At 46.6% G+C, this 27,832-nt stretch overlaps 2 protein-coding genes across 3 annotated transcripts in view; one reads left to right on the top strand and one right to left on the bottom strand.

Annotated features, from left to right (window-relative positions):
• Positions 1 to 10,999, top strand: part of LOC119371968 (guanine nucleotide-binding protein G(o) subunit alpha) — a 126,844-nt gene extending 115,845 nt beyond the window's left edge. Inside the window, exon 8 of one of the 2 annotated variants that reach the window (XM_037642416.2) lies at positions 6,353 to 10,999. In XM_037642416.2, coding sequence (XP_037498344.1) covers positions 6,353 to 6,540 — 188 coding nt within the window. In that variant the 3' untranslated portion in view covers positions 6,541 to 10,999. Of the gene's footprint in view, positions 1 to 3,978; positions 4,072 to 6,352 lie in introns of those variants that run through there. The other variant, XM_037642419.2, reaches the window with a different exon arrangement.
• Positions 11,000 to 13,972: 2,973 nt separating this feature from the next.
• The window catches only part of LOC119381525 (neither inactivation nor afterpotential protein G), a 54,421-nt gene continuing 40,561 nt past the window's right edge, over positions 13,973 to 27,832 (bottom strand). Inside the window, exons 9-11 of the mRNA XM_049412445.1 lie at positions 26,194 to 26,377; positions 18,661 to 18,889; positions 13,973 to 14,433 (exon numbers count right to left, since the gene is read on the bottom strand). Coding sequence (XP_049268402.1) covers positions 14,307 to 14,433; positions 18,661 to 18,889; positions 26,194 to 26,377 — 540 coding nt within the window. The 3' untranslated portion in view covers positions 13,973 to 14,306. The remainder of the gene's footprint in view (positions 14,434 to 18,660; positions 18,890 to 26,193; positions 26,378 to 27,832) is intronic.

Raw genomic sequence — 27,832 nt, 5'->3', positions numbered from 1 at the left:
AAGTGCGTTCATATAGTGCCCGGAATAGACGCAATGTGGCGCTGTCGCGGATGGTGGGTCTAAGTAGTGGATGCCGGACCGACACCAGGGTCGACTGCCTTTAGCGGCTTGTGGAAACCGTCGTTGCAAAGTGCGACTTTTCGATTCGCTTCTCTACAGCGCTAAGAAGTCCGGCAGCAATTTTCAAACTACTTCAAGGCGTTGTTCGTTTCGTGCGTACGTAAGAGTGTCTTAGTTCAGACTTCAAGACGTACACTTGGGGCTATTCCATGCCGAAAAAAAAAAACTAGCTGTAGAGCGATTAGATGCCACACTTCCATGTAACAGCGGGTAACAGGCTGCGTGAGTTTCCGTTTTTGAGCAACTTACATCTTTCTCCGTGTGGTGACAGCGATACTCAGGGGTTACTACGCCTAGTATTTATTGCGTGCATGTGTTGTCGGTTTGTTTGCAAAGACGCTGTTGAAAAAGTATTTGTCTACTGACGTCTCTGGCATACACGAAACAATTGCAAACACACTGTTGAATGGCGAAGAGACTGTCGCCTTCATTTTCGGCTGGAGATACGTTCTCACACGGAAAAAACATATCTAAGCTATAGCCTATATTCATTAAGACCAGTGTACACTGAACAGAAATGTCTCTTTCAACGTAAGCGACCCAAGCACAAAATAGTCCATTTTGTGGCATTGCGAAGGCCTGCAGGCATGCTTACTTGGTCTATGCCGAACAAGTAACCTATCGTCCTGCGACACTGTATCTTTTTACTAAAAAGAGAGCTGTGTGCTGGTACCGTATGATGAGCGTTTTATGATTGACACTATTCTGCCTTTTCGCCAGACAAACGGGCTGTCTTGCCTACGAGATGCATAGCTAGCGCATAATAATAACCCAAGAGGGTTATGTAATTTTATTCAACCGCGGTTGAGATAGCAGCTGAAGAAAATAAGAGCTGTAAGTCGTTTTCTTCCATCTGTCAGCCTCGTATAGTTTACCGCTTGCTGAGTGGCTGACGCCTTTCTGCTAATAAGAACGCAATGGCGCATTCTGAAGGCCTTTTTTAGGGTGTTCCGTCATACCCCTATTAAGCAACATCATTGAATGTATGCACAACATTAATTCCTCCGAATGAAAGCACAAATTTCATAAGCAAGCCGCATACATTAATTAGAAGGAGTGTGGGAATTTTATGATACTCTCATTCTCGCGCAAAGGCGAGGCACTTGGCTTCCACCTCGATGGAGTTCCGTCACGCAATGATAAGCAGGCAGTTAGGACGAATGGCCCGGTGAATCTCTACTGCGCACCACCCTGAGCTTCTTGTATCAGCAATACGACTGAGCGGGCAACATCCATCGCAACGCTATGGCGTATAACGCGTCGCACGCTTATTTATTTTGCCTATTGTCCACCCGTGAATGTTCAGACTGCAGCAGTGGTGAAATATCCGTGAGAAGGGTGCCTTCCTGGTGAAAGATTCATAATACCGCGCAGCCATCACAGAGCGGCACGCAGATCGATCCCGTTCTACGCACGACCGCGACTCTGGTGGCACCTCCCGTCCCTATGTGAAACTATCGCTGAAGTTTTCTGGCCGCAAAAACGTATTGAATAAACCTCTTAAAACATTGGTTATGTACTGTAATGTGCACTTATGATTGCGTTGCGAGGCAGTTTCACAGCTTGTATTTATTTGTGGTTCACTTTTGTTGTATCTCGAATGAAATAAAACGTTTCCTCTTTGCACCGGGAGTAGTACATTTTGTCAACTGTGAGCAAGATAAACGGACTCGATGCTGAAACTTCCCAAATATTTCCAGTATATGAAGCAAAATAAAACTTAGACCGAAAGATTCGAGGACGCCTCGCACCGGTTGAGATAACACAGGTTTAAGACTAGTATATACACTAAATGTGTCAGAACATACACAAAAGAAAACTCCTTGGGAGTCAAACCGGGGGTAGGTTTGCTGCAAATGCCAGAGCGCGAAGAACTGGGTTTAATCAGCGCATCGTATCCGCTCTAAACAGGGTGTCAGGGGCGTAGTGACTAATTTTCCGGGTTCTCGTGCGAGTTATACGATTAGGACATCTTGTTTGAAAAGAGAGCCATTGGTTACAAAAAGAGAGCGTTCGTGCTTACTTGACTGCCAGGTCACTCTGCCTTGTGTACACTACAACAAACATCCTGTGAGCGCCGAGAAACTTGTTTCTTACTTTGCTCAAAGTACATATGTGGCGTTTTTTTTTCTAAAAGAGCCAAGTACACTTTAACTAAAACTGAGAAAAACGCACTTTTTTGCTACTGACAATATGGTCGGGCCTGCTCTAACAATTTTTGCCAGTGTGTTCCTGCCCCCTAAATACCTTAAATCTATATTGCTGCTAAAATAGCTAAAATATATATATAGCCCGCTATCGTCGGTATTCAGGAGTACAATTTGTATTTGGCTCTTATAGATTGGAACATTTCATTTGGGCTTGAATTAGCTCGTAAAACAAGTCTAAGACGATTCGAATGTACGGTATAGCAATATTTTTCGATAAATTTAACATCATCTCTGTGCTTCCTTCGGTGCCGTCCTTCGTCGCATGGGCGTAATGACGATGACTAGACTTGAAGAGCGAGTGGTCCTTCCTGGCAAGGCGCACTATTCTGGACTGTCGGCAGCGTTTACTTGTTCTTGGCATCTGTTTAAGGCCTTGACAAGTGCTCCAGCTCTTCTTCAGAGCTCATTTTATGCCGTGCCGGCCGTTTGGGATCACTTCTTCTTCTTCTTCAAAGAATAGATCAGTGCCTAATATCTTAATTTCATATGTCTTTTATTTCAAACATACCGTCTTGGAGCGGAAGAAGGACATGATATTGTAGCGCTAAACTCGAAAAGAAGCACTAGGAGGCAAAAAGAAGTAGCAAAGTCGGCCTCTTACTCGTTATATTCGAGTTTTGCCCTACAACATCATGTCCTTCAGTAAGGACCAACTCGCCCTATAGAATAACTAATTGTGGAACGTAAACATGATAGCAAAGCAACTGGGACACAAATGAAACAGATTGGATGAGACCATGTTGGTTGTTTTGGTCACGATTGTTGAGGCAGCGCTGGTTTAATGAATGTGGCCCAGTTCGTTTCAAACAAATGCAGGATTTGGCTCATTTTTTATTAGAAACTGCCTTTTTGAGTTCACGTTACAATCAGTAATTGCCCCAATTTGATTCCAACTGTTTTAGAAGCTAAAGATACTTAGGTGTGCTTTACGCGCCCGTGAAATTTAGCCCAGTTTCGGTTTCTGCATTTGGCTTTTTGAAAAAAAAAAAAGCCACATATTGTCATACGCCTATTCTTAAACTTTGGTGTCTGTTATTTAACGGATTACTGGGGTTATTAAGTTATCGCTGTCGCTTAAATTTCTGTAATGTGGTCGCCCACTCCTAGGGAAAGAGTCTTGTCTGATAAGCTTCTGCGTGCGATACAAAGAGTCTACATTCAATCGTGCATTAGTCTACATACGGGTGTTTATCTAGAAAACGTATCTTGTGAGTAGTCAAACTGAGTGACGCCACATTTATCTTCAGGACAAACCGGGCACTGCTTGAATTATGGGGCAAGGCAGCATAATAACAATGTAAAAAATAGGTACGGTAACTATTTAGCGGCGCACTGTAATAAATACGACGCACACCAATGTTCAGAGATACTAAATTCCTGAGTGCACCACAGTGCTAAAGCTGAAGATATATGTGTCAGCGTGGCGTCACTCAGTTTGTCTATACTCACGAGATATATGTTCTAGATAAACACTTGTACGTATAGGCAGTACTCATGCCCTTCACCTATTGATTATTGCTGGCGTATTTTTTTTTCGACATGGTATAAGCTGGTGATGCTTCAATAAAATTTAACTTGGCAGTTCAGCGCTGGTTCTGTCGTGTTGTTTCTATATATTGTTGTTCTCGTTTTTTCGCCCCGATTCAAGTTAGACGCACAATGAACCGACTCGCCCAAACCAACAAGGTGTTGCTGTGTCCATAAAAGCAGAAAAGAAGACAACAGCTCGTCACTACGCCTTTAAAATGATATAAATAAATTGTTGAATGACCTCATAATCGCCTTGTTATCTGCTGGACTTAACGAATAATACAAGGCAGTGCTTCACGGTCAATTCATCGCACACGTAGTGTTTTCCGCTTCCTGCAAAGTTGCGTGTGCACGGTTGACAGAGGTTTTCATAATCAAAACGTGGTAACAGAAGGTAGGGACGCGTGGTGGGGGTGAACACGCGAGAGTGTTGCCAAGCTCTGTGAAGCGCCGGTGTAGCCAACGTGCATGGCTGCGTATGGAGGCACGCCTGCACGTGCGCAGTGATGAACGAAGGCACGACCTTGTGTCATCTGCAACCGTCCTTGGCTTCGGCATGCCCGTCTTGAGTACAAGCGAATTTTATGTCACTATAGATCCATAACATCATTTCTGTAAATCGTGTAAAACGGTGGTTTCACCAACTCCAACCTTAATGAACTGCATGTGCATAGACGTCAGTCAACTGTTCACTCGAAGAAAAAAAAGAAAAGAATTTGGCTCCTCCAATCTCCCTCCGCTTCCCACAAAAGAAATAAAGCCACTTTTGCGCAACAGAGTGGAGTTTCTAGGGGTCGGTTAAGTTCATTTTCCTGGGCATCGGAGCATCCACTGCGCTTTCATGCGACGTGTCAATAGCAACACTGGCTTCGCAGCGGCGAATATGCCCGTAAAACACCAGTGCCAACGGATTTCGAAGGCATGCATTAGTGACAATCATGTAGCAGGAGACACGAAGCCACCCCTGCAGGCGTTCCTGCACATCCGCAAGTTTGGTTTGAAGCGCGGCCAGGCGCTTGAGTGTTCACCCTAACTGTGTGTACGTACGCGTGTTTAACGAGTCATTAAACACGCCGCACCCTCAGTCGCGCAGAAGTGCGTACAGACTCATTGTACTATCAATAGTAAGGCATGTTGTCACAAGGGCGAAGGCACTTACTTGTGTAATTAATGCAATCAATCCGCTGTTCATTCGAGAAAATTCGTGAGTACAAAGCTTATGCCAGCTGAACCACCGTTTCGTGTCTGTAAAAAAGGAGGCAATGCGTGCATTGAAGACAGCTTTAGCTTTTCGTTTGCGTGTTCCGCGTCGACGAGCGCTGAGCTCGACTTACCTTGCATGGCCTCGTTGCTCCAGAAGTGACAGTTACGCGTCGGAGTAGCGTGCACACCACTATCGCGATCTTTGCCAGATAACCTATACGTCGCGATAACGATGAGCAGCAGGTGGCAAAAATTGAAAGTAAAGACAAATAGCAGGTATTTTTTCCTGCTGGCTCCCTTTCGTGGTAATGTTTGTTTCTATTGTTTTGTTATAGTACGTTTCCTGTGGCGGAAGTCGTCACGATGATAGCTCTATCACTGCATTAAGCATATTGCGTGATCTTATCAGCTGGCGATAAGAAGATATATTTTGCTCACGTTACGCTGCGTACGATAGGGAAATCATATTCCCGATTGTACACGGCTTTATATGAGGAGATTCCAATAGTAATAAATAACCTTGGTCTGAACTGTTGTGCTCTGGTCTAGTGACGATTGAGACAGAGGTTCACTGATACCTGTAGACTTCAGGAACATCAGCAAAGCACGCTTCACGTTCTGAGCGGCTGACGCATGGGATCATAGTCAAAGGACCGCTGTCACCGAGAGTTACATTGAGTCCAGGTGTTCGAACGTCAGATTTCGCTTGCCGTGTAGTCGGTGTAGTGCCATAAAACAGGCACTTTCGGCATAAATATACTTATCTGTCCGGCTTTGCAGTGAATAGTTTTCGAGGAAAACAGAAAGCACGGGCTAGTTGTTGTCTCTGAGATCAGCGAAATAATAATAACATCTGGGGTTTAACGTCCCAAAACCACGATATGATTATCAGAGACGCCGTAGTGGAGGGCTCCGGAAATTTCGACCACCTGGGGTTCTTTAACGTGCACCTAAGTCTAAGTACACGGGCCTAAAATATTTTCGCCTCCATCGAAAATGCAGCCGCCGCGGCCGGAATTCGATCCCGCGACCTTCGGGTTAGCAGTCGAGCGCCATAACCACTAGACCACCGTGGCGGGGCAGATCAGCGAAAACGATCGAGGTAGTTTGGCTGTATTACATGTATTGAACTAGTCGTGATCATTTCAGCGGAACGACCGAGCGCGCGCCTGAGTCGTTCTTTCGGCAATCTTGCGGGTCTCAAACTGGGGCACCACTGAGTGCCGTTTATGCGCACGCGACGAGAAGCTGACGAGTGCAGACTCTGAGCGAGGCGTGTGTGTGTGCAGGTGCCCAGGAGTACGGGGAGGCGGCCGCCTACATCCAGGCGCAGTTCGAAGCCAAGAACAAATCCACCACCAAGGAGATCTACTGCCACATGACCTGTGCCACGGACACGACCAACATCCAGTTTGTGTTCGACGCGGTCACGGATGTCATCATTGCCAACAACCTGCGCGGCTGCGGACTCTACTGAGCGGCGGCGGCTCAGCCGAGGCCGCTGGTGCCTCCCGCGCGGCCGACCCGAACTGGAGGCCTGCTCACTCGACAGCAGCCAAGTTGCATGTTGATTTCCCTTCCCTTGCATTTCGTGATACTCCTGCCGCCACTTTGGCCGCGGACTAAGGACTCGTGAATGTGTTTCTCCCCCTTTTTGCGCTGGTCGGGAAGGTATGCAACCTTTTTGCTTTCTCCGCAAGGGGCCTCCCCGCCTTCTTTTTCCACTGTTGCTGTTGGTGGTGATGTTGCCGAGGCGTCCGCTGTTCACTTCGCGGGCCACCCGCTGCCAGCGGCCAACACCACCCTCCTTACATCCTGAGGAGGACGACACCAACACCCAAGAGAGGGGGCTGCAGCAGCGCACACACACCGGGACGAGAGAGGGCTCCTTGGGACATTTTGGTCCGCGTTATATGTACACATATATATCCGTATAGTTGCGTATATTTATATATATGTACATATATAAGCGTATATGTATGTATATATAAACACATGTATGTGTGGCAACGTCTCGGCACAGAGACGTCCAAGGGGCAGCCGCTCGCGGGCGGATCGAGGCAGCAAGTTCTCCTTTCGTTTCCGCCAAGATAGCCTAGTCGGGTAGACACACGATATCTTGCACCAGCGCTTCTCTGCCAACCTGGTTCATGTTTGTCTGGGGTGGTGGAAGGGCGACGAGGAGACCCCAAAGTGATGTATCATATACTACATAGGGACAAGGGGAGGGTGAATTTTTCGTTTTTTAAAAGCACGGTTCTTTCGCCCCCGTAGCGCGCCGAGACCACTCGTCATCCCGCCTCGGGAGAGGTACGAACAAAACAACAAGGAACCAAAGACGACGCAACAGCAACAACACAAAAGGCAAAGTTTGGGCGCGGGTCAGGGGCAGCGCGGGGGTGGAGTGCGGAGGGCTCGGCCCCCCGCGCGGTAACACGTGGAAGGGGCCGCCCCTTTCGCTGTAGGTTACGCGGAGAAGGTGAGACTATAAATATATACATAATTCTATACTATAATAAGTATATGTGTACCGTGTGAGAGTGCAGGAAGCAAGCCTGTTTCAGTCCTGTTTTGAGAGTGCTTACTCAATAAAAAGTGACGCATGTTCTTTGACGCCCTCCCCCCATCCGACCCCCATACCTGACGGCTATGTGGAGAGGACCCCCACCCATAAGAGGTGACAACATTCTGCTTTCGCTGCTCCCTTGGTATGCCTGCTGCTTTTCCGCCACGGGAGGCGGGCGCCCTCTTTTCCTTCGGTTCTCTTGGAAAGGACTCACCCTTTCGTCCGCGTAGTGATTCAAAGTGGTTCAAGTTCAAAAACTAGCCCCACAAGCCAATGAGAGCTGCCCGGCAGTCGGTGTCTGCTCCTGCTCCGTAGACGCACATCCGACTTTTTTTTTTCTCTCTCGTTGCAAGTCTGCCGGGTTCCTCGCTTAGCCATTCTCTCCTGCATTCTTCTGTTGCACTCTGGCACCCGGAGAAGTGACGATTGCTCAGGTACTGTACTCAACATTAGCTGCCAGTGATGCGGCGGCGCCTGGACGTCCTCCAGAAGCCGCCGGGTCACCAACCCGAGAGCAGTATTTCAGTGGCTGGCTTCGCGGCCCTGTGCTCGAGGTCCATCTTCCTCCGTAGAGTCAGCTACTAGTTTCGAGCTGTGGTCATGAGGGTACCCTCATCGCTGCCTTGGTTCTCATTTCAGTTCTCTTCCGAGCTTGGAATGCCGAGCGCAACTGTGACGTGGCCCCTACCGCGGTCTCTCGTTGCCCGGGAGTTGCCGTGGCAGGTGCTTCGGAGTAATTAGTTTATTTTTTCTTTCCCTCCGAGCACTCGAGTCACATTTGACAGCGCGGTGGCGTAGCTTGTGCTAAGACGCGTGCCGCCCAGCAAGTAGAGGGCGCTGTTTCTCTTAAATGTTCATTCCTGTTTTCTTTCTCGCTATGCAAAGGGTCTTCTGAGCGGCGCTGGTGTCGCTCATAACCGTTTGCAATTCGCTCTTCCAAACGTTCGCCGAAAACCCCGTAAGGAGAATCGCCGCGGAATCCCCGCCAATCGACGGACTAGCGGTGGCCAAAATCCTATAGTGAACGCAAGGCCATCGTACGTGTTTCCTGGAAGCCCAAAAGAAAAAAAAATCACAACTGATCTTGGCCTCTGTTGTCGCTGGAGGAGGCAGGAAGCATTTTGAACCGTGCACGTCTACGTTGTGTTTGTAGGGAGGTGCCACACGGCCGTCTATCGGCAACAAAGGTTGAGCCGGCAGCGCGGTGGAGATTCGAAACTGTCCCGTGACGACGCTCGGGTGCAATGCTGCTAAACCCACTCGCTGCATACATGCCGCGAAGGAAAGCGCACCGCCGGCTAGGCGTGCCGTGCGAGACCGCCCTGAGCACGCGCGGTGCGTCACTTGTTCTGCTGTTCAGTTTTTGTTCTCTGGCAACTCTGGCACAACAGACACATTCCTCGTCGCGTCTGGATCATGCCGCGCCATCTTGCATATTCACGCTTCGTTCTCAATGCGCCTCACACACGTGGATGTGGACGGCTTCAACTGCATTGCTTTCTTTTCTTTGGGAATGTGAAAGTCACAGTCCCTAGATCTCCTCTGGTCCGAGTGCGCTGCATATCTCGTTTCTGCCAGGCCACCTCTGCATCGCGAGCGCTGAGGCTGAAGTGACCAAGCGCGTGGCCGTCCTCACGACCACAGCTTGCGTCTTTGATTCTTTGTCTCAGGACACAAAAATCGCGCGGCGTTAATGCTCTTTTTCCTCAGTTTAAACCGACCTTTTCTTTTTTTCTTAGACGCAGTCAGGTTGAGCCATCAGTGGACTTGTTGACAATTTCATTTATTGAATTTTTTTATTTTGAGGCTATCGCAGTTAGCTGGGAACGCCATTTTGGGACGCGAACACTGTATCGCACATCGTCGTCTTGTCAGCTTTGACGCCACTGGGAGGGAGTGCTAGCAAGTGCAATTGCGTGGTCAAATGCGGCAACGTAAGTGTAGATGTATTACGAGTGCTGACTTTTTGTGCAAGAATAATGCCTCATCTTTCAGCCAGATAACTTCAGAGTGTGTGACAGCTGTACGCGTTTGTAACCAGACGGATGGCACTAGCTGCACGCCAATATCAAGACGTGCTTTAGTAGAGACCTAACTAAAAGAAAAATATCTGAATGGCACGAGTACAAAAATCTGAAATACAGCATGCTTAATGCGTGGGTTAAATTGACTATGTAATAGTAACATGTTGTGTCCTGTTTGTGCTGCTGCGTATTGCCCGGTTCTGTTGATTAGCGAGCTCTGTGTAAATTAAGGATTGTGCATTCTATCTTTGGACACAATTTCTTTCCCTGTAAACTGTGTGGCCAGTTGGCAGACGCGTCTGTTTAATAGACCGAGTGTTACTGGTAACATTCCAGTAGGACTGACTGGCCAGTAATCGACATGATGTATTCTCAAGACATGGAGTGACACGCCAACATCCAGCTGTTGCTTGGTGCCGGAGATCTACAGCGGATCGTGTTCCGGTGCGGTATGCGTTTTCCTGTCGGCTCGGACTAGTCATTTTTCGCGCATGTACAGCAGCACGCGGCCGTCACCGCGTACTGCGCTGGAACATCAAATCCGATTCGCCGTAATCTTCCTGCATACTTCAGCAACTGGGTGTGAGAAAATTGATTGGGTTGAGCACATGAGAAGGTAATTTCCACGGCACGATATCGATTGGCCGTGCTCCTCTTGAGCGAGTCATCTTTTGCTTTCGAGGTCGTAGCTTCTCAAAGTGCCTGTTCAGCGGAATGTATGGTTTGTGACCAGAGACTATCCAGGGCTTGTGACTACACCCTTGGCAATGCACTTGGTTGCTTGAGTTGTTATTTTTGTTATTGTTGTTGTTGTTAATTTTGCGGCTGGATGAACGGATAGCACGGTTCCGCTGGCAACCTTCCATTTGGGCTCTTTGAGGCTCTTGGGACCAGGGGCCTGATTGCGGCGTGGTAAGACTGCGTTGATTGTTGCGTTTCAACGGTCATTTGTTTTCGTTATTCTGTGTTACGTTTCAGGGTGCGTACATACTATCGCGTGCTCGTCACATTTGCTCCGATGCAAACCTCGCTTCTTTACGTCTTTGTTTTTTTTTTCATCTATATGTTTTATTCTCGTTTTTTTTTCTTTCTCGTCAGTCGAACTATCGGGGGTACGAACTTTAGACAGGTGGGTTGAGCCAACATGACGTGTCGTTCTTAATCTGTCATTTTTATCGAAGTCAGCAAGCGTTTTGAGTAAGCAGTTGAAATAAAGTGCATTCAAATCATTTGTTTTGCGGTGACTGCAAACCACACACAAAAAAAGGTTATCAGTTTCTATTCTTTTTGTTGTGTATGCAGTATCTGCAATTTTATGCCCAATGAATAAAATTCCTTCGTCGTGTGTTCCTCGTAATGTGCTGATTTGAGCCTTGAGGGCAAGAACGAAGCGCCACGTTTGCTCTTCGCTCATGACCTCATCGCGAACCATCAGCTGTTGCGTAGCACCACTTCACGTTCTAGGGCGCTTCTACATCATTGCATGCCTGCAAGCATAGCGGCCTTTATTGCAGCTGCGAGCTGTGACGTCTACGGTGTATTCTTACACGACTACCGAAAGTCGAGTGCCACACGTTTTTTTCTGCGTGCACAGCTCTGGTCAAAAGAAAAAAAAGAAGTTCAGTCACAAATAAGGGGGGACTCCCTTTTGCTTTTATGTGCGCAATATCTTTTTTTTTTTCAAACTAGTAAAAGGAAGCTGCAAATTGCCTCGCAAGGAGCGTGCAGGCCCGCTTACCACTGCGCGCTTTCTCTTTTTTTTTTACCGTCACAAGAAATAATGATTCAGAAATTCCAAGCACGCCCTGTGCAAGGTCATGCAATACAGTAGAGTATTCAGTTTCTCCTTGAGCTCCGCGCTGCAGCCTCGTGTACCTTTATTAAATGTCTCACGCGTCATGGATTCTGTTATAAAAATGCAGTGGGGAGGATTTGAGGTATATACAAAAAAATTCATACCTACGGCATGCACGCTTGGTAATTCACGCCTTAACATACATAGCGTCGACTTAAGAGATTCGTCTTTTTTTGTATATCTCTGGCCAAATCATGCATTCAACAGAACGTTATATTGCCAATACACACGTTCGGAGGCACAGGACGTAGTGTTGGAAAGAAGTAATTGTCGTAAGACCAAGTCGTGGTCAGCTCAACTGAACAGTCGACTGCTTTCCTGAGCAGTTTCGCATTACAGCGCAGGTGCAACAGTAAATAAAACCGAGAGATCTTTTTTCCTCGAAAAATGCTCACGCGACACAGCGCGCCTGGTGGCGGCGGTATAGAGTAACGACAGTCGCACATTATGGTTCTTCCACTCCTTCAGAGATTGCCCAACGCAAGAGCCACGAGAGTAAAATCCATCCTCCGAGCACCCATACTGAGAGCAGCCGTGTTTGAGCGCTGGGTGCGTAATACCCTGAACTCTTGCAGAATCTGGGGCAATAAGTCGGTGCTCCCTTACGACAGCGCTAAGGACGGCAACTGTATCACGCTGTTCGGGAAATCGAGATTAAAGATGCAAATACGCTGGTGCAGATCGCAAAAGAGGTCGCAGTTTAGGATGCAACGCTGAGCGGGCCCGTGGCACAACCACTCACAGGATGAGAGTGCAATCTTTGCGCAGCCTGACGGGGAAACCCCGTGTAGTGGGAAAGTTTCTGCATCACGCGCATTGTCGAGAGGAGGCGGCTACTTTTCACTTCTTGTGGTCAGTTGGGATTCCAACCTTTTCTCCAGCAGCTGTGAGAGAAAAAAGAACACGAGAAAACGACAAGAACGATTAGCTTCTTAGGTGAAGTTACGTGTGGCAAATATCTCTTTTTTTTTCAGCAGCCAAAGTAGTGATGCCTTGATGATAAAAAAGTACACACGCAAAGACTGAAATGGAACATAGACCTTTGGAATTCCACATCCATACAGTTTTGCCAGTTCAACAGCCCCCTTCGTTTATTTTGCTAACGTTACATTTGTTTACGAACACAAGTAAGAGGCCGCTTTACTGGAATCACCTGTATAAAGTGGTTTCATCAGTACTGCAGGGAACCACTTCGTAAGTTATTCGGTAATTAAGCCTCCTATTACTTTGAAATCTGCAGTAGTACACGTCCTAAAATGATCATTATTTGAAATGAATAATATGATATTGACGGTCATCGAGTTTATGCATTACAGGCAAAATTTTTAACGGTCGTTGTATCCGCAAAATAGTAAGTTTGACATAAAGTGGGACAACTTACTCATTTACCTCCACTAAAGGGGTCCTGAACCACCGGTTTTCGGAGTCTCAGAGACTCTTCGGAACGAAATGAGGTGCCACGCAGTACCGGCATTAAAAAAAAAAAAAGGAAGAAAAAACTCAGTTGGAGCGGACATACTATAAGAGTGGAATATGACATCCTCCCTCAGCGACCTCCGTTCCCAACGAACGGCGGCGCCCCACCTACCGCGTTGCGTTTCACTTCTATCAGGCGGTCATGGCCAAGCGTGGGGAGACGGCAGTCTATTTCTTACAGAACTGCGCAATTTTGATCGAAATTCTAAAAGCGCATTTTCTGCTATTAATACCCGTGCAGTTAAAGTAGGAAGGAGCTCAGTGGTCCCAACATCGTAGACCTGTTTGCTGTCAAGCATCGGCCAATGGCAGGAGGTCTGAACTGCATGCACAACGAAATTTCGCTGAGTTGTTTTTTTTTTTAATCAAGCCTCGAGTAGTGGTTAAGGAATCCTTTAAGGTTTCCGCACGCATAATTTAAATTCTGTTGTTGATAGGACACGTCAAAGCGGAAAGAGAGGGAGAGGAGGAAAGAAAGCCGGCGCCGTTGGCACGCGCAGGGCAGCGGAGCAGAGTTCTACGTATAAAAAAAGTGATGCTAGCCAAATACTGACTAGCCGAAGGTGGGTGCGCGCAGCGCCGACCTAGTGATGTAGGCGAGCAGTGATGCGCTCCCTTTATCGTGTGAGCAAAAGCAGGCGTCACCGTCGTGGTCACGTGGGTAGACCGGCTCCAGCCGGCCGCAAAGAGTAGTCGAGCTTAGCATAACAGAGAGCTGAGCTAGTTGGTTAGCTAGTTATCTGCATGCGCAGATAAGTTTTCGTGCCTTCTTTCCTTTTCAGCCGTTGTGCGTCTCTTCAGTTGTTAGTCGGCGTTTGTGGTGTCCTGACTTCTTTCTTGTGTCCTTGTTTGCACGCCCTGTCTTTTTAGAATGAGTAGTCGAGGTTTGAACGGTAGGCTCCTTTCCTCTTGCGCGCTCCTCGCGCTCTCGCGTGTGACAGCGTCGGTGGAATTGAAAATGCGCCGCCTGCACACTTCATATGATTCTGTTTCTAACTGCAAATGATCATGCAAATTATCCTCGTAATATTCAAATGAGCTTTGATACGACGCGACTTATTCCATGCAATGTGCAGTAACAGCAAGCGACTTAAGCTTCTGACTACCATCTTTGAAAGGTATTCAATGTTCTTGATAGCACGTGCTTTTGACGCAGACTGACACAGATTCGTTTGGTAAGAAAGCTCCAATAGTATTGGTCCCCATACTAATCAACTAGCATTGCATCATAAGATCTTTCGCCATCACTGTTGTCAACATTTATTATAGTTATTCTGAGAAAGTTTTGTATTATTCAATGAGATTTGGCTTACTAACCTGTATTAAGAGTTGCTGATGGTTTCGGCGGCTCGCTCTGCTAGAAGCATCACAACAGAATGCGGTGTACTTGACAGTGCAAATGGTATGACCGATGCGTCGACGACACGTAATCTCTCCACACCTCTGACCCTGTAACCAAATCGGCAGATTAAGCACGACGGGTACTCCTGTAAAAGGAACTATTCGGGTCCAAAGCTCAAGTCTCAGATTAACGAAAGCTTGCATCCAGCAAACTTCACCGTTTCACGCAGGCAAATAGTCGAATGGATAGCTTAGTCTCCTGTCTATATATATGATTAGCAAGAGACCAGCAGTGAGTTGCGAAAATGTATGTGGCGTACGTGATACGTATATGTTGTTTACTCATTTTTTTTCTTTGATGTCCTCTCTGTACTGTGAAAGCCGAGTGGCGTCAGTCAAAACGAAAACAATATACCAGTTTAAACCCGTCACGGTGGTCTGGTGGCTATGGTGCTCGACTGCTGATCCGAAAGGTCGCGGGATCGAATCCCGGCCGCGGCGGCCGCATTTTCGATGGAGTCGAAAATGTATGAGGCCCGTGTACTTCAATTTACGTGCACGTTAAAGAACCCCAGGTGGTTGAAATTTCCGGAGCCCTTCACTACGGCGCCCCTCATAATCATATCTTGGTCGTGGGTTGTTAAACCCCAACAATTATTATACCATTTAAACATTAGCTTTACATCAAATACAATTTTTCTGTCCTTTATGATGATAAAAATGGAGTCGATGTTATACAGGATTTTTTTTTTTCATAAGAGCAGTCTGCCATTCACCTGTTGCATTCACAGTATGTCCGAACTCACAAGTGGGCGTTTTTTCTCTGTCTTACGAACAGTCTAGAATAAAAATTTTGAGATTAGGCCCTAGTGGCGAAACTATCTTTTCTAACTTAGGATATCTAAAGTGTGTTTCACGTAACTTCTACTAAAATAAAACAAAAGTGGTTAATCGCAGCTGGGTGAAACCAACGACATATGATTTGCCATCATGTGGCGTTCCTCAGAATTTTTTTTTGTTTTGTTACATTGCGCTTGATTAGCTAACTTAGGGCAATTAATAAAAACCCTGAATATTGACTTTAGGGCCAAAAGCGGGCTTCGTTACGTTGTAGAGGGTATTCAAAAACGACCGATCGATCTTTTTTTTGCGTCAACGTACGTACATACATGCTGCGTGGTGATATATTTTTGTCTCGGTTGTTTAATAAAAAAACTCCGTGAAATGGGAATTAAAACCACGTGACTTCGCTCATGCGCTATCGCCTTGCAGCTCTCTCAACCGTGCTTTGAGTGAAGGAACCGTGCTCGCGGCATTCGCTTATCAAAGGCTGCGAGCCGCGTGCCGCCTGCGTCAGCACCTTCTGCGCGTGCCACCGTAGAAGGTGCTGACGCACGGTGAGGCCGTTGCATAGAGCAGTGCCCGCTCACTTCGCTGCGGTCCGCGCACGCTGTTCTTTCGCTCGAAGCATGGTTCAGAGCGCTGCAGTGCGACAGCGCATGAGTGAAGTCACGTGGCTTTATTTCGTATTTCGCGGGCTTCCTTTAAAAGCCAAAACGTAAATCACCACATGGCTTGTACGTCGCCACGAAAAAATTAGATCCGTCATTTCCGAATCCCAACTACCAAGTACAGAACACACTTTACCCTAAAGGTAGTGCTAAAGTAATTGCATAATTGTTTTTAGTCAGTGTATGCGGAACACAGAAAATACTCCAAAGAGCGCCTCATTGCGGCAAACCATGTGCTATTGGCTTCAACCCCCCCCCCTTTCTTCTATATTCCTTGGATCAAGGTAAGTGAACGTGTTCATTACATGCTATTAATGTCATGTCCCCGCCGTGGTAGCTAGGCTGGTAAGGTGTCGCGCTGCTAAGATCAAGGGCGCGCGCTCGATTCCCGGTCACAGTGGTTACATTGGCGAAATGCAAGAACACCCGGGTGCTTAGATTTAGATGCATATTCCCAGGACGTCAATATTAATCCGGAGTCCCACACTTCGGCGTGCCTCAAAATCATATCGTGGTTTGGGCGTGTAAAACCCCAATAGTTATTATCATTGTTCGCTGGCTTTTTCTTACTTACTTGGTTGAGAGGCTCAACGTTTCCGAAATAGTGATTTCTTCTAACTCTTGCCCATAGATGCGTGTACCTTCCCACTGCTCGCTACCTGGCGGCTTCTGCTCTTTTACTGAACTCACAGACTGCATATCCGCATGCCTCCAGTTGATATTATAGTTACTGATTTAAGAGATCAGACCTGATCTATTACATTCTCTTAAAAAAAAACTGTTTGGTACTTTTAAGTTTTATTTCTTTTACGTTAGGGTAATTCTTTTGTTCCAATATAGAAGGAAGCCGCCATGTGTTCTCTTTGTAGCGATACCTTACAATCTCCGTGAGCCTAATACAGACATCCTCCTGTGCGGGCGACTTCTGGCTTATAGCGTGAAAATCAAGTGCTCTACTGCTTCATAGCCAACGTTTATACGAGTCATTGCTGCAACAGTGCTACAGATAGTGAGGGGAACGTCGTTACGAGCTAGCCAATTCTGTTTTCAAAGGGCCAAACAAACGAACAAGTGCTCAGCGGCGACTGTGGCTGCAAAGCATGAAGCGCCTGGGTGACATTTCTTTTGAGTGACACGAACGCTGATTGACGCTCTCGTTAATCTTCCAAGCTCTTCCGGTCGAGCGCTTACTTCCGGCTTTCCGAATGTTCACAAAAAAAAGTATTAAAAAAAATTAGAAATCGACGGTTCTGGTTCAGGTTAAGAGTTTTATTGGATGCCTATGATGCCAAAGCATAACTGTACTTAAGGGCCAAATAACTATAAGGATAGTATTGAAAATAAATTAATTGAGTGCATCGAAGTTGTGAGCAGCTGGGATCGTTGTGCCACCTGGCGGAGCACATCTCAACCACGAACTTGTTTCTACGTGGCCTCCGCTTTGGCAGCGCGCGCAACACGAGGTTACCCCAAGCAAGGCACACGAACGGCGACGTGCGAGTGCCAGACACCCAAGCCAAGGATTACAGTCGCCTCCAGTTTTTTTTGTAACGCAAGACCACGCCCTTCCTTTCATGGAAGCCGCGCTTCGAGCGAGAGTGAAAGTCGCACGCACGAATCGGTCGGAAAGTGGCAGCTGATGTGGGGCCAACCGGCACGTACGACGTCTAGCTACCCCCCTCCCTCCCCCAAATAATTGCCCAAAGACTCTCGCCATGCCGGGTGAAATTAGCTGCAGGGAAGCTATCAGGAGTATGGTATAGCACGAGGAAGTTAATCGTCTCTTGTGTCCATACCCTTCTTCCTGCTGCAACATTTAAAAACAAGAAGTTCGTAATAAGGTTCAGACTTGACCTTCTTGTTCTTGCGCTTTTCGTTTTCGTTCTTTTTAATATTACAGGGACACTAGATGCTGCAAAAGTACAGGATTGGACCGCCACTTTTTCTGCACTTTTGTTTCGTCCATTTCGTGAGAACAAGTCGGTTACTGCCGGAGAAAATGAAGGTCACACTTGTCTTAATCTAGTTGAGCGCAAAGTGCGGATATGCATGAATGCATGAATTTCAAAAGTGCTTGCTCGTATTCAGGGCTTTCTGTTGCAGGAACCGTTTTCAAAACCTCCCACTTTGGGCTTTCCTTCCCTTTACAATGAGATGCAGCACTACTGTAGTAATAAAAAATAACATGGACTCGCATAGGAGCTGTCAAAATCTATGCAGTCACGCTTGGCTGGTGCTGGAATTTCGGTGTGGCGTCGCCACCCTCGTTTGGGTCTCTTCCGGCTTACTGATTGTCCTCTCAGGTAGGACGAGCCGTTTTGCAATTGGAGAAGCGCTGTTTGCTAATGTAGCTTAACCTAATATTTCTCTTCCAAGTCCCTTGAAGAAAGCATGTGCCCCGGCTATCCCAGCAGGACTGATGGCGAGCTGTGCTCTTAGAAGTGTCCCTAATTTCTCAAGTTCACATGACAACTAAAAAAAATGTAGACGGCGTTTAGGGCTTCCAATGTAAAGGTACTTATTTTTTTAAATATTTATATGATATAAGGAAATATTGGCGCAGAAATAAGGCAGCAGCTATACTCCTTGGCTCTTGGGTGGGTGGAAAACATAAAATATAAATGGTTCAAAATAGCGCCAAGATGATAAAAAAATTCTAGTACATGCAACATAAAGGTTTGGTATGACACACAAGTTACAATAACTCCAATACTTACGTTTACAAATACTTTGAAACAAGATTTGCGACAAGCGACGATATAAGTCATTGCGATTAATGCTGCTGCAACGTCGTCTGATCGTACATAAAGTACTCTGGTTGTACCTGAAGTGTCCATCAACCACCGCCGACGGGTCCGACGAGTCACCCATGGCGACCGTCCCTACCGGATGGTGGAGTGATCCGGCTGCCACTCGAGCCCAGCACTCTAGAAAATCGTCGTTATCAGCGGATGCCTCCAAATTATTGCAGTACTGGAGCTTAGGTAAGTGCGCCGACGCTCTCAGGTGAGACGTGGCCTTGTCCGACACAAGCGCCAGGGCTGTTTTCATTGCTGAGAAGAGTTAAATAATATATGGTCACCGAAAGAGCGAAAGAAAATGCGTTCTCGATACGAATTCATTGATATTGTTGACTGCGCAAATACATGCCACGTACAATTGAACCCCTCAATAATGAAAGCCTTCAAGAACGAAATTCTCGCGGCTACGAAGAAATCTGGCGTCCCCGGCGAACAAGTTCCATGCATTTGCCCCCTCTCGACAACGAATAGATTTTAAAAACCACTCCCGCAATAACGAAGGTTTGAGGTAGTTATCCGCAACGTTTTTTTCGACCCATGACCTAGTTGGGAACCCAGAAGTTCGAAAATTGCAGCGACGCTCATTCGACGTCGGGCACACACGTTTCCGCCAAAAAGCATAGATGTGACCACTGCTGTTTACATTCGGTCAGATGATGATGAGAGCAACGATCCCCACCCCCCCTTTTTTTTTTCGCTGAGAACAGTTTTTTTCCTAACGCCTCTCTTGGCAACTACGTCGGCACATGACGTTTCAAGTGACGACACCCACGAAAGTGACACCACAGACATTTTGTAGACTGTCTAACTGCTTGCTGCCGCGTGTCTCTCCGTGTGCTTTGCTTATCTCCAGCGCTTTGCTTATGTGCAGTGTTGTTTGGTCTTTCGGAAAGAAGTCACCTCCGTAAGAAAAGCGTATGCTTTTTACGCTTCCGGAGAAGTCTAGGATCACCGCCGAAGCTGCGAAAGGCAGAAAAAAGGAGAATATTGCAGAGAAGATCGGTATCCCGTGCAGCTCGCGGTCTACAATTCTCAAATCGAAAGACAGCATAATGACATAGCAAGATCAGTGAATTTTTAACACGAAAGTGTTTTATGCCGGGGTCCACCAAGTACATCCGTCACGGATATGACGGTGATAAAATGGACGCCAACGGGTGAGAAAGAAAAAACCAAGAAAGAGATACCCCGCAGGGAATCGAACCCACGACGTTGCGGCCGCGACGGCAAGCGCCCGGCGCCCTACTGACTAAGCTAACTCGAAAGATGCGAGACATGGTGCGAACGCGCCTGATATCTTTCACACATTCTCTTTCGCGGCGGGCGTAGCGGGGCGGTGCCGCCGTCTGTGAGATGTGAAAAGAAGTAATGCTTCACGATCGACACTTACTAGCGCTTACTCCGAGATTGCACGCGATATCGGAGGTCATGGTTACAGCGTCTCGATACCAGAGAGGTAGACTGGCCGCGCTGGCGTCGCCGAGGCACCCTTGACGCAGTTACGTTGGTTAAGGTCTTTCTTTGCCTTTCGCTTCGTGTTAGCGTGCGTCGGCTCATCGGAGTAGTGCAGCTTCCACGTGTACCAACGGGATTTCTCCGCCGCCGACTGCTTCAATTGCGAGAACACCGGCTAACAAAACTGCTGCAGTACGCGTTGCAGAAAGGACGCGATTTCGACGGGCGAATGTCGTGCCTTGGTGGAGCGAGAGCAGCGCCCGCGAGACAGAAACCAGCGGGACGCACGCGTTTGCGGCTCAGGCTCCGAACCTCTACCTCGTGTGTTGCTGAAGCGCAGTGTGTGGTAGTGTATGCATGAGCACAGGCGTCGGCTACCCATTACTAGAAAGCGCACACCGTGCCGTTTCTCTCCTTAATTGACGACGCTTTGAAGAAGTGCATACCGGGTACCAGTGTTGATTATGAGCTTGTTGATATCATTTTTAAGCGGGATTCACGATTCGCTGTGTCCAAATATATGTCCACACCGTCAGCTACCACAACGGTTTAATCATAATCATGGGCGTTAGTCGTCGCATAGAGACATGCTGTCAACAAGGGTGCATCCACGTCAAACGGTGCTATAGCTGCCAAACACGAATAGACATTGTACAAGGTCTCATATATCACTACACAATAAGCACTACTTCTGTGAAGACACGTTTCACTTTCGTGTTTTACCGATTCCTATGACGGAGGGATCAGCCATGTCTTTTTTAATAAATTTTGGTAGTGCGAAGTAACTGGTATGCGTATTTTTCTATTTTCGCGACAAAGAAATTCTCACGAGAACGAAAAAAATCGCTTTCCCGGCGATTTTGTTATTGAGGGGTTCGACTGTATATGGCATAAACAGGTCAAACTTAATGCTTCCGGTCTGGGGTTGTTATCGATATGTTGCATTTAGTTTATAAAATACGTGTTCAACGATCACAACGGCGTTTTCTGCCTTTAGAACAATCAACGTGGAGAATTTTTTTTACGTCCTCGCTTTGCTGTAAACAAGATTTGTGTACTACTGTATTTCCAAGCTTCTTCCAGTTCTCGTAGTGCTCGTGAAAAAAGTTTAAATCAAACTCAAGTACATCGAACTCAGATAAATCAAATTATCGTTGATATCGAACTATTTTCCAACACGACAATGCTTTAACGTCAATGCATAGGAAAATTTACGGCTAGATCGAACAAAAATAGCCGGAACACCTGATATATCGAAAATCGGGCAATGCGAAACGCCCCAAGAAGTTGGCTTTCCTTCACATGCGTTTGGCTTTTCCTCACGGAAGGGGACTTTCCCGCATGCATTTGGGAGGAGGAAGGAAAACAGAAAAGGAGAAGACATGGAGGTTAACCAGAAACACTTCCGGTTGGCTGCCCTACACTGGGGGATCGGGAAAGGGGGATAGAAAGACGAGAAATAGAGAGGAGGGAAGAGAGAGAGAAAAAAAAGGGGGGGGGGGGAGAAGAGATACAGTGAATTCACTGCAGCGTGCGGCATTGGGAGAATCAGTAGTGCGATCAGGAAGATCCTATCGCTACCGCATTTTCTCGTCTACAATTCGCCCCTGCATAAAACCTCCACCGCCAAGTGTACAAACAGCGCAAAAATAAGAACTAAAAGCGACCACGAGAGCACAAAGTCGTAGGCGGATAGATAGATAGATAGATAGATAGATAGATAGATAGATAGATAGATAGATAGATAGATAGATAGATAGATAGATAGATAGATAGATAGATAGATAGATAGATAGATAGATAGATAGATAGATAGATAGATAGATAGATAGATAGATAGATAGATAGATAGATAGATAGATACGCTCAAAGTCGCAGAAGTTCGCTAAGAAATGCTTCGCATTTAAAAACATGGCTGATGGCTCCGTCATAGGAATCGGTATAACACGAATATGAAACGTGTCTGACAGAGGTAGTTGGGCGTTTATTGTGCATCGATATATGAGAGCTTTCACAATGTCTATTAGTGTTTGACAGCTATAGCACCGTCAAACACAAAGAAGGGCGCACGAAACGAACGCATAAGTATACTCAGGACGAGCGCGAACCAACAACTGCCACATTTGTTACATTTTTGTGTTTAAGCAGCGCGCTCCTTTCGCAAACGCGGCTGCTGCAGCGAGCGAGGTAACCTTCGTGCGCTCTGTAACTTCGACGCAACCTTTGCGGTGAACGCACAAGACGTACAAACCGCCCCCATCACGAGATAAGCGCGCGCGCGTGGGCGACCACGCCCTGTAGGGCAAAGTCATCATCATCATCATCATCATCATCAGCCTGTCTACGCCCACTGCAGGGCAAAGGCCTCTCCCATGTTCCGCCAATCAACCCGGTCCTGTGCTTTCTGCTGCCACGTTATACCTGCAAACTTCTTAATCTCATCTACCCACCTAATTTTTTGTCTCCCCCTCACGCGTTTGCCATCCCTTGGAATCCAGTCAGTTACCCTTAATGACCACCGGTTATCCTGCCGACGTGCTACGTGGCCGGCCCATATCCATTTCTTCTTCTTAATTTCAACTATGATATCCTTAACCCCCGTTTGTTCCCTGACCCACTCTGCTCTCTTCCTGTCTCTTAAGGTTACACCTATCATTTTCCTTTCCATCGCTCGCTGCGTCGTCCTCAATTTAAGTTGAACCCTCTTTGTAAGTCTCCAGGCTTCTGCTCCGTAGGTAAGTACCGGTAAGATGCAGCTGTTATATACCTTCCTCTTGAGAGATAGTGGTAGACTACCATTCATGATTTGATAGTGCTTGCCGAATGAGCCCCATCCCATCCTAATTCTTCTAGTCATTTCACTCTCATGGTTCGGCTCCGCGGTTACTACCTGTCCTAAGTAGACGTACTCCTTTACAGCTTCCAGCGTCTCGCCACCTATCGCAAAGCGCTGTTCTCTGCCAAGATTGTTCCACATTACTTTAGTTTTATGCATATTAATTTTCAGACCTACTCTTCTACTTTCCGTATCCAGTTCAGTAATCATGAGCTGTAATTCGTCTCCCGCGTTACTCATCAATGCAATGTCATCAGCGAATCGCAGGTTACTGAGATACTCTCCATTAACTCTTATCCCTAATTCTTCCCAATCTAGGGCCCTGAAAACCTCCTGTAAACACGCGGTGAATAGCATTGGAGAGGTCGTGTCTCCCTGTCGTACGCCCTTCTTTATTGGGATTCTGTCGCTTTCTTTATGAAGGACTATAGTGGCTGTGGATGCGCTGTAGATGTCTTCCATTATGTTTATATAGGCTTCGTCGATGCCCTGATTCCGCAGTGCTTGCATGACTGCTGATGTCTCCACCGAATCAAATGCCTTCTCGTAATCTATGAAAGCTATGTATAGGGGTTGGTTGTATTCCGCGCATTTCTCTATCACCTGATTGATAGTATGAATATGGTCTATTGTTGAGAAGCCTGTACGAAATCCTGCCTGGTCCCTTGGTTGATTAAACTCTAATGTCGTATTAATTCTGTTAGCAATTACTTTTGTGAATAGCTCGTAGACAACGGACAGTAAGCTGATGGGCCTGTAATTTTTCAGGTCCTTGACGTCCCCTTTCTTATGGATCAAGATGATGTTGGCATTCTTCCAAGATTCTGGTATCCTCCCTGTCGAGAGACACTTCGTATACAGGGTGGCCAGTTTCTCTAACATAATCTCTCCACCGTCTTTCAACAGGTCTGATGTTACCTGATCCTCACCAGCGGCTTTGCCTCTTTGCATTCCCTTTAGGGCTTTCTTTACTTCTCCTGTTAATACTGGTGGGATGTCAGATTCCTCTGGGATATTACTGCTTCTTACATTATCATCCTGACTGTCTCGGCTGCTGTACAGATCTCTGTAGAACTCTTCCGCTACCTCAACTATTCTATCCATATTGGTTGTGACCTTGCCATCCTTGTCCCTTAATGCATACATCTGATTTTTGCCTATGCACAGTTTTGTCTTCGTAGCTTTGAGGCTTCTTCCGTTCTTTAGAGCATGCTCAATTCTCTCCATATTATACTTTCTTATGTCGGCTACTTTACGCCTATTGATCAACTTCGAAAGCTCCGCCAGCTCTATTTTGTCTGTTGCATTTGAGGCTTTCATAGCTTGACGTTTCTTAATGAGGTTTTTCGTCTCTTGGGATAGCTTACCAGTGTCCTGTCTAACGACTGTACCCCCGACTTCCACTGCACACTCCTTAATGATACTAGTCAGATTATCATTCATTGCGTCAACGCTAAGGTCGGTTTCCTCGGTTAAAGCCGCGTACCTATTCTGAAGTGAAACTCTGAATTCCTGTACTTTCCCTCGCAGAGCTAGTTCATTAATCGGCTTCTTGCGTATCAGTTTCTGCCGTTCCTTCCTCACGTCTAGTTGAATTCTAGATCTTACCATTCTATGGTCAGTGCAAAGTACTGGTGTGTATATATACGAGTAGGAGGCGCACGCGCTTCGCAACGAGTGGGGCGACGACCTTTAAAGCGCGCCCTTCGCGCACTTCGCGCTCTATCTCTCTGGTAATAGAGAGTTTGAGAATTGGGGCCCCAAGGATCTTGGGGACCCAAGAAGCTTGCGAGCCGCCAGGGCGCATGCGCAGAACCCAAGCCACTCTTGGGCTCTTGCGCTCGCGTTGACCCGAGACGCAAAAATAGAAAATTAGCGTGGGGCCCCAAGGCGTCTTGGGTCACCCGCGAGGAGACACAGATGCAGCGCGGGCCACGGCGCAGTATGGCCCGCGTCTCGCATGGCTTTAAATTTCGTCACGCGTGGCGCTCCGTGCGCTTGACCCAACGCAGCCTGCGTTGGCCCAATTCTCAAACTCTGCTGATCATCGGAACGTAAGAGCAGGCTGCCCAACGCAGCTTGGGTGCCCAGCGTCTTGGGTCACCGATTCTCAAACTCTAATAACGAGAAGACGCTGAAGTGCCACTGAGCTCCGACTACCACCAGCGGTAAATGGTGTATATAAATAGCTCGCCGTTAGCATGCTGTGGAACGCACGGTCTCTGGCCAAGTCGCTTAGCGCCGCGCGCTGTGGAGCGAGGGGTCGTGGGTTTGATTCCCAGCGACGGAACTTTTTCTTCCAGTTTTTTTTTTCTTTCTCATCTGTTAGTGTATATTTTACAACGCCATATCCGTGACGGAAACACAGTGAAGTCTTGGTGGACCCCGGTATAAAACACCTTCGTGTAAAAAAAAAAACCGTTTGTTGCTCTAAGCCGCCTTCCTTGCATTATCATGAAGCAATTTCGTGAAGCCAACTTGCGCAGCAAAATTCGCACCGAAAAAACTGCAAATTCATTAACAGTATTATATCGAATTATACGTTACATCGAACTAATTCCCGTTTATTAACGACCTGGATATATACGAGTTCGACTGTATACCCTTTACTTGAAATGTATTTGCAATGTCTGTAGTGCATTTCTTGCCATCTTACTTTTTTTGTAAACTTGTAAACCAGCTTTTATGTAGCGTCCTGCTCAGGGTTATAGCTACGAATTCTTTGTGACGATAAAGGTGACCGAGGACCCCTGATGGTGCACTCAAAGAGCTGTTTACTACCCACCTTTACCCTCGGAAACCGGGGACCATTGGAAGGCCATTGTGAGAAGCTGTCATTGCTTCACTTTCATTTTGACGGTGTTGGAGGGCGGGGGGCGAGGGGAGGCTGCGCTGCAGTGAGACTTGGCCCCCCTAATGGAGAAACCTGCGCATGCCTAGGCACAAGGCCGTAACTTTTTGGTTGCAAGCACGCGGATGAGCAGTGATGGCAGGGCATACAAGCCAAGTCGGTGGCAAAAGGAGAAGTTTGAGGTTTGACTCTCGTCGTTGTTGAGAACTGACATGAGAAACGATATGAGGACTGTGTCGACGCCTTAAGTTTTGCAATGGATGTCAATTTGAAATACATGTTGTGCCCTTGCAGACGTTTCTCAGCAGAGAAATTTTGTTGGAAGAATAGGATAGTTATTTTTTAAAGCTTGCGCAATGAATTCATGTAAAAAGGCACTGAAACGAACTAAACTCCATACCATAAAGTCCATACCATTAGTCATGCACTGAATGTCGTCGGGATCGCTGAAATACCGTGGGTCAATCATTGGAGGGTCAAGAGCATTGCCTGTATTCAAGGTAACGCTACCCTTGGATTTTGGATGAAGGCAGGCAGGTAGCAGCAAAAATCCTTCTTTGTCGTCTTTTCCTATGTCTGGAAACGAAGCGGCCATATCCTACAAAAAGAAAGAAAGAAAGAAAGAAAGAAAGAAGAAAGAAAGAAAGAAAGAAAGAAAGAAAGAAAGAAAGAAAGAAAGAAAGAAAGAAAGAAAGAAAGAAAGAAAGAAAGAAAGAAAGAAAGAAAGAAAGAAAGAAAGAAAGAAAGAAAGAAAAGAAAAACGGTAATATAATAACCGATTTCTAGTTGGATAAAAATACGAAATGGGATCACTAAGATCACGGTAAATAAGGTTGTGTCTAACGAAGAAACAAGTCCCGCGATCCAATTCCCTTTTGTACTAATGTTAGGCTACCATGCGCATGCGCACATTATGGGAACAACACATATGACCTTGGTCTTTATGACCACCGGCGGTTGACTTTTCTTTATTACCGATGATTTCATTTTTTTTTCTGTGTGATACTTCTTAGAGAGACGAGAACCGATTGCCTCTTGGAAGCTCCCTGATCTCCTCCTTTGAAAACATACACAGAAGGGCGATTATCCGGCGAGATTTCGCGCTCGCCGCCTGTGTTCCAATATTCTTGCGTTGTTCTGCAAGTAACGTAAAATTGATGATGCCTTCAGCGGAAAGAATAGAACTCCGCGCAGTCAACGCAACTGCGCTGCTTGGAGCGCCGCTGATTTGTTTGCAACAAAAGTACCTTAGTCTTGCGTGTTGTGAACAATGCAGCCGAGCTTAGAAAACTGTCAAGAATGTCCCTTTTGACAGATGTTACCTAATCACACTGGCATAGCGGCTCGCGCATATTTTAAATGCAGAAGACTGCTTCCTGGGCGGACAGAAGGCAATTAAAAGTTTTAATTGAAAGAATGGACTGTTTGTCAGCGAGATCGGTGTTATTAGGATAACAATATACATTTTCTAACCTCGAGCACCGACGTGGCAGCCTCTCAGTGCTTAAGTACTTTTAATGTTATATAAGTACATAGACGACAATCCACGGCGATAAGTACATGAACGGCCAGGTGAGCTACGCGTTCCCACTAATATAACGTCGTTGCTCACGTAAAATTTTGCTGCCACTCAATCCGAAACCATGGCAGAAGCATATTTAGCGCGAAATCAGGTCGTGGATTCATTCGCTCACCTTTAACATGCTCTTAATAAGGTATTGGTTTCAATAAATTGCTGAAAAAAATCAATCTCACAAAACTTCCGAGCTTCAGAAGATCAAAACATGGTGGCAGTGAGCAGGTGCGTGGTTTAAAAATGATCCGATTGATTATTTTCTGTTTTCGTTTATTTTTCTTTACATTAATATGGTTATATAAGTCGTCGGTATCACGGAATGATGCCAGCTACTTTTCCTCAAATAGAACGTCGGAAATATGTGACATTTTTCTCAGGAGTAATTAAAAAATGTAGCACCATCAACAAAAAGTTCCTAGCACAAAATAGAGCGCCGAACGCTGCATGCAAAATAGGGAATGAAACAGAGCACGCGTT

This window comes from Rhipicephalus sanguineus, chromosome 1 (genome assembly GCF_013339695.2).
Source record: "Rhipicephalus sanguineus isolate Rsan-2018 chromosome 1, BIME_Rsan_1.4, whole genome shotgun sequence".
In the NCBI taxonomy this organism is placed as follows: domain Eukaryota; kingdom Metazoa; phylum Arthropoda; class Arachnida; order Ixodida; family Ixodidae; genus Rhipicephalus; species Rhipicephalus sanguineus.
The sequence above is the reverse complement of the archived record's forward strand: the minus strand, read 5'-3'. Positions and strand labels throughout refer to the sequence as shown.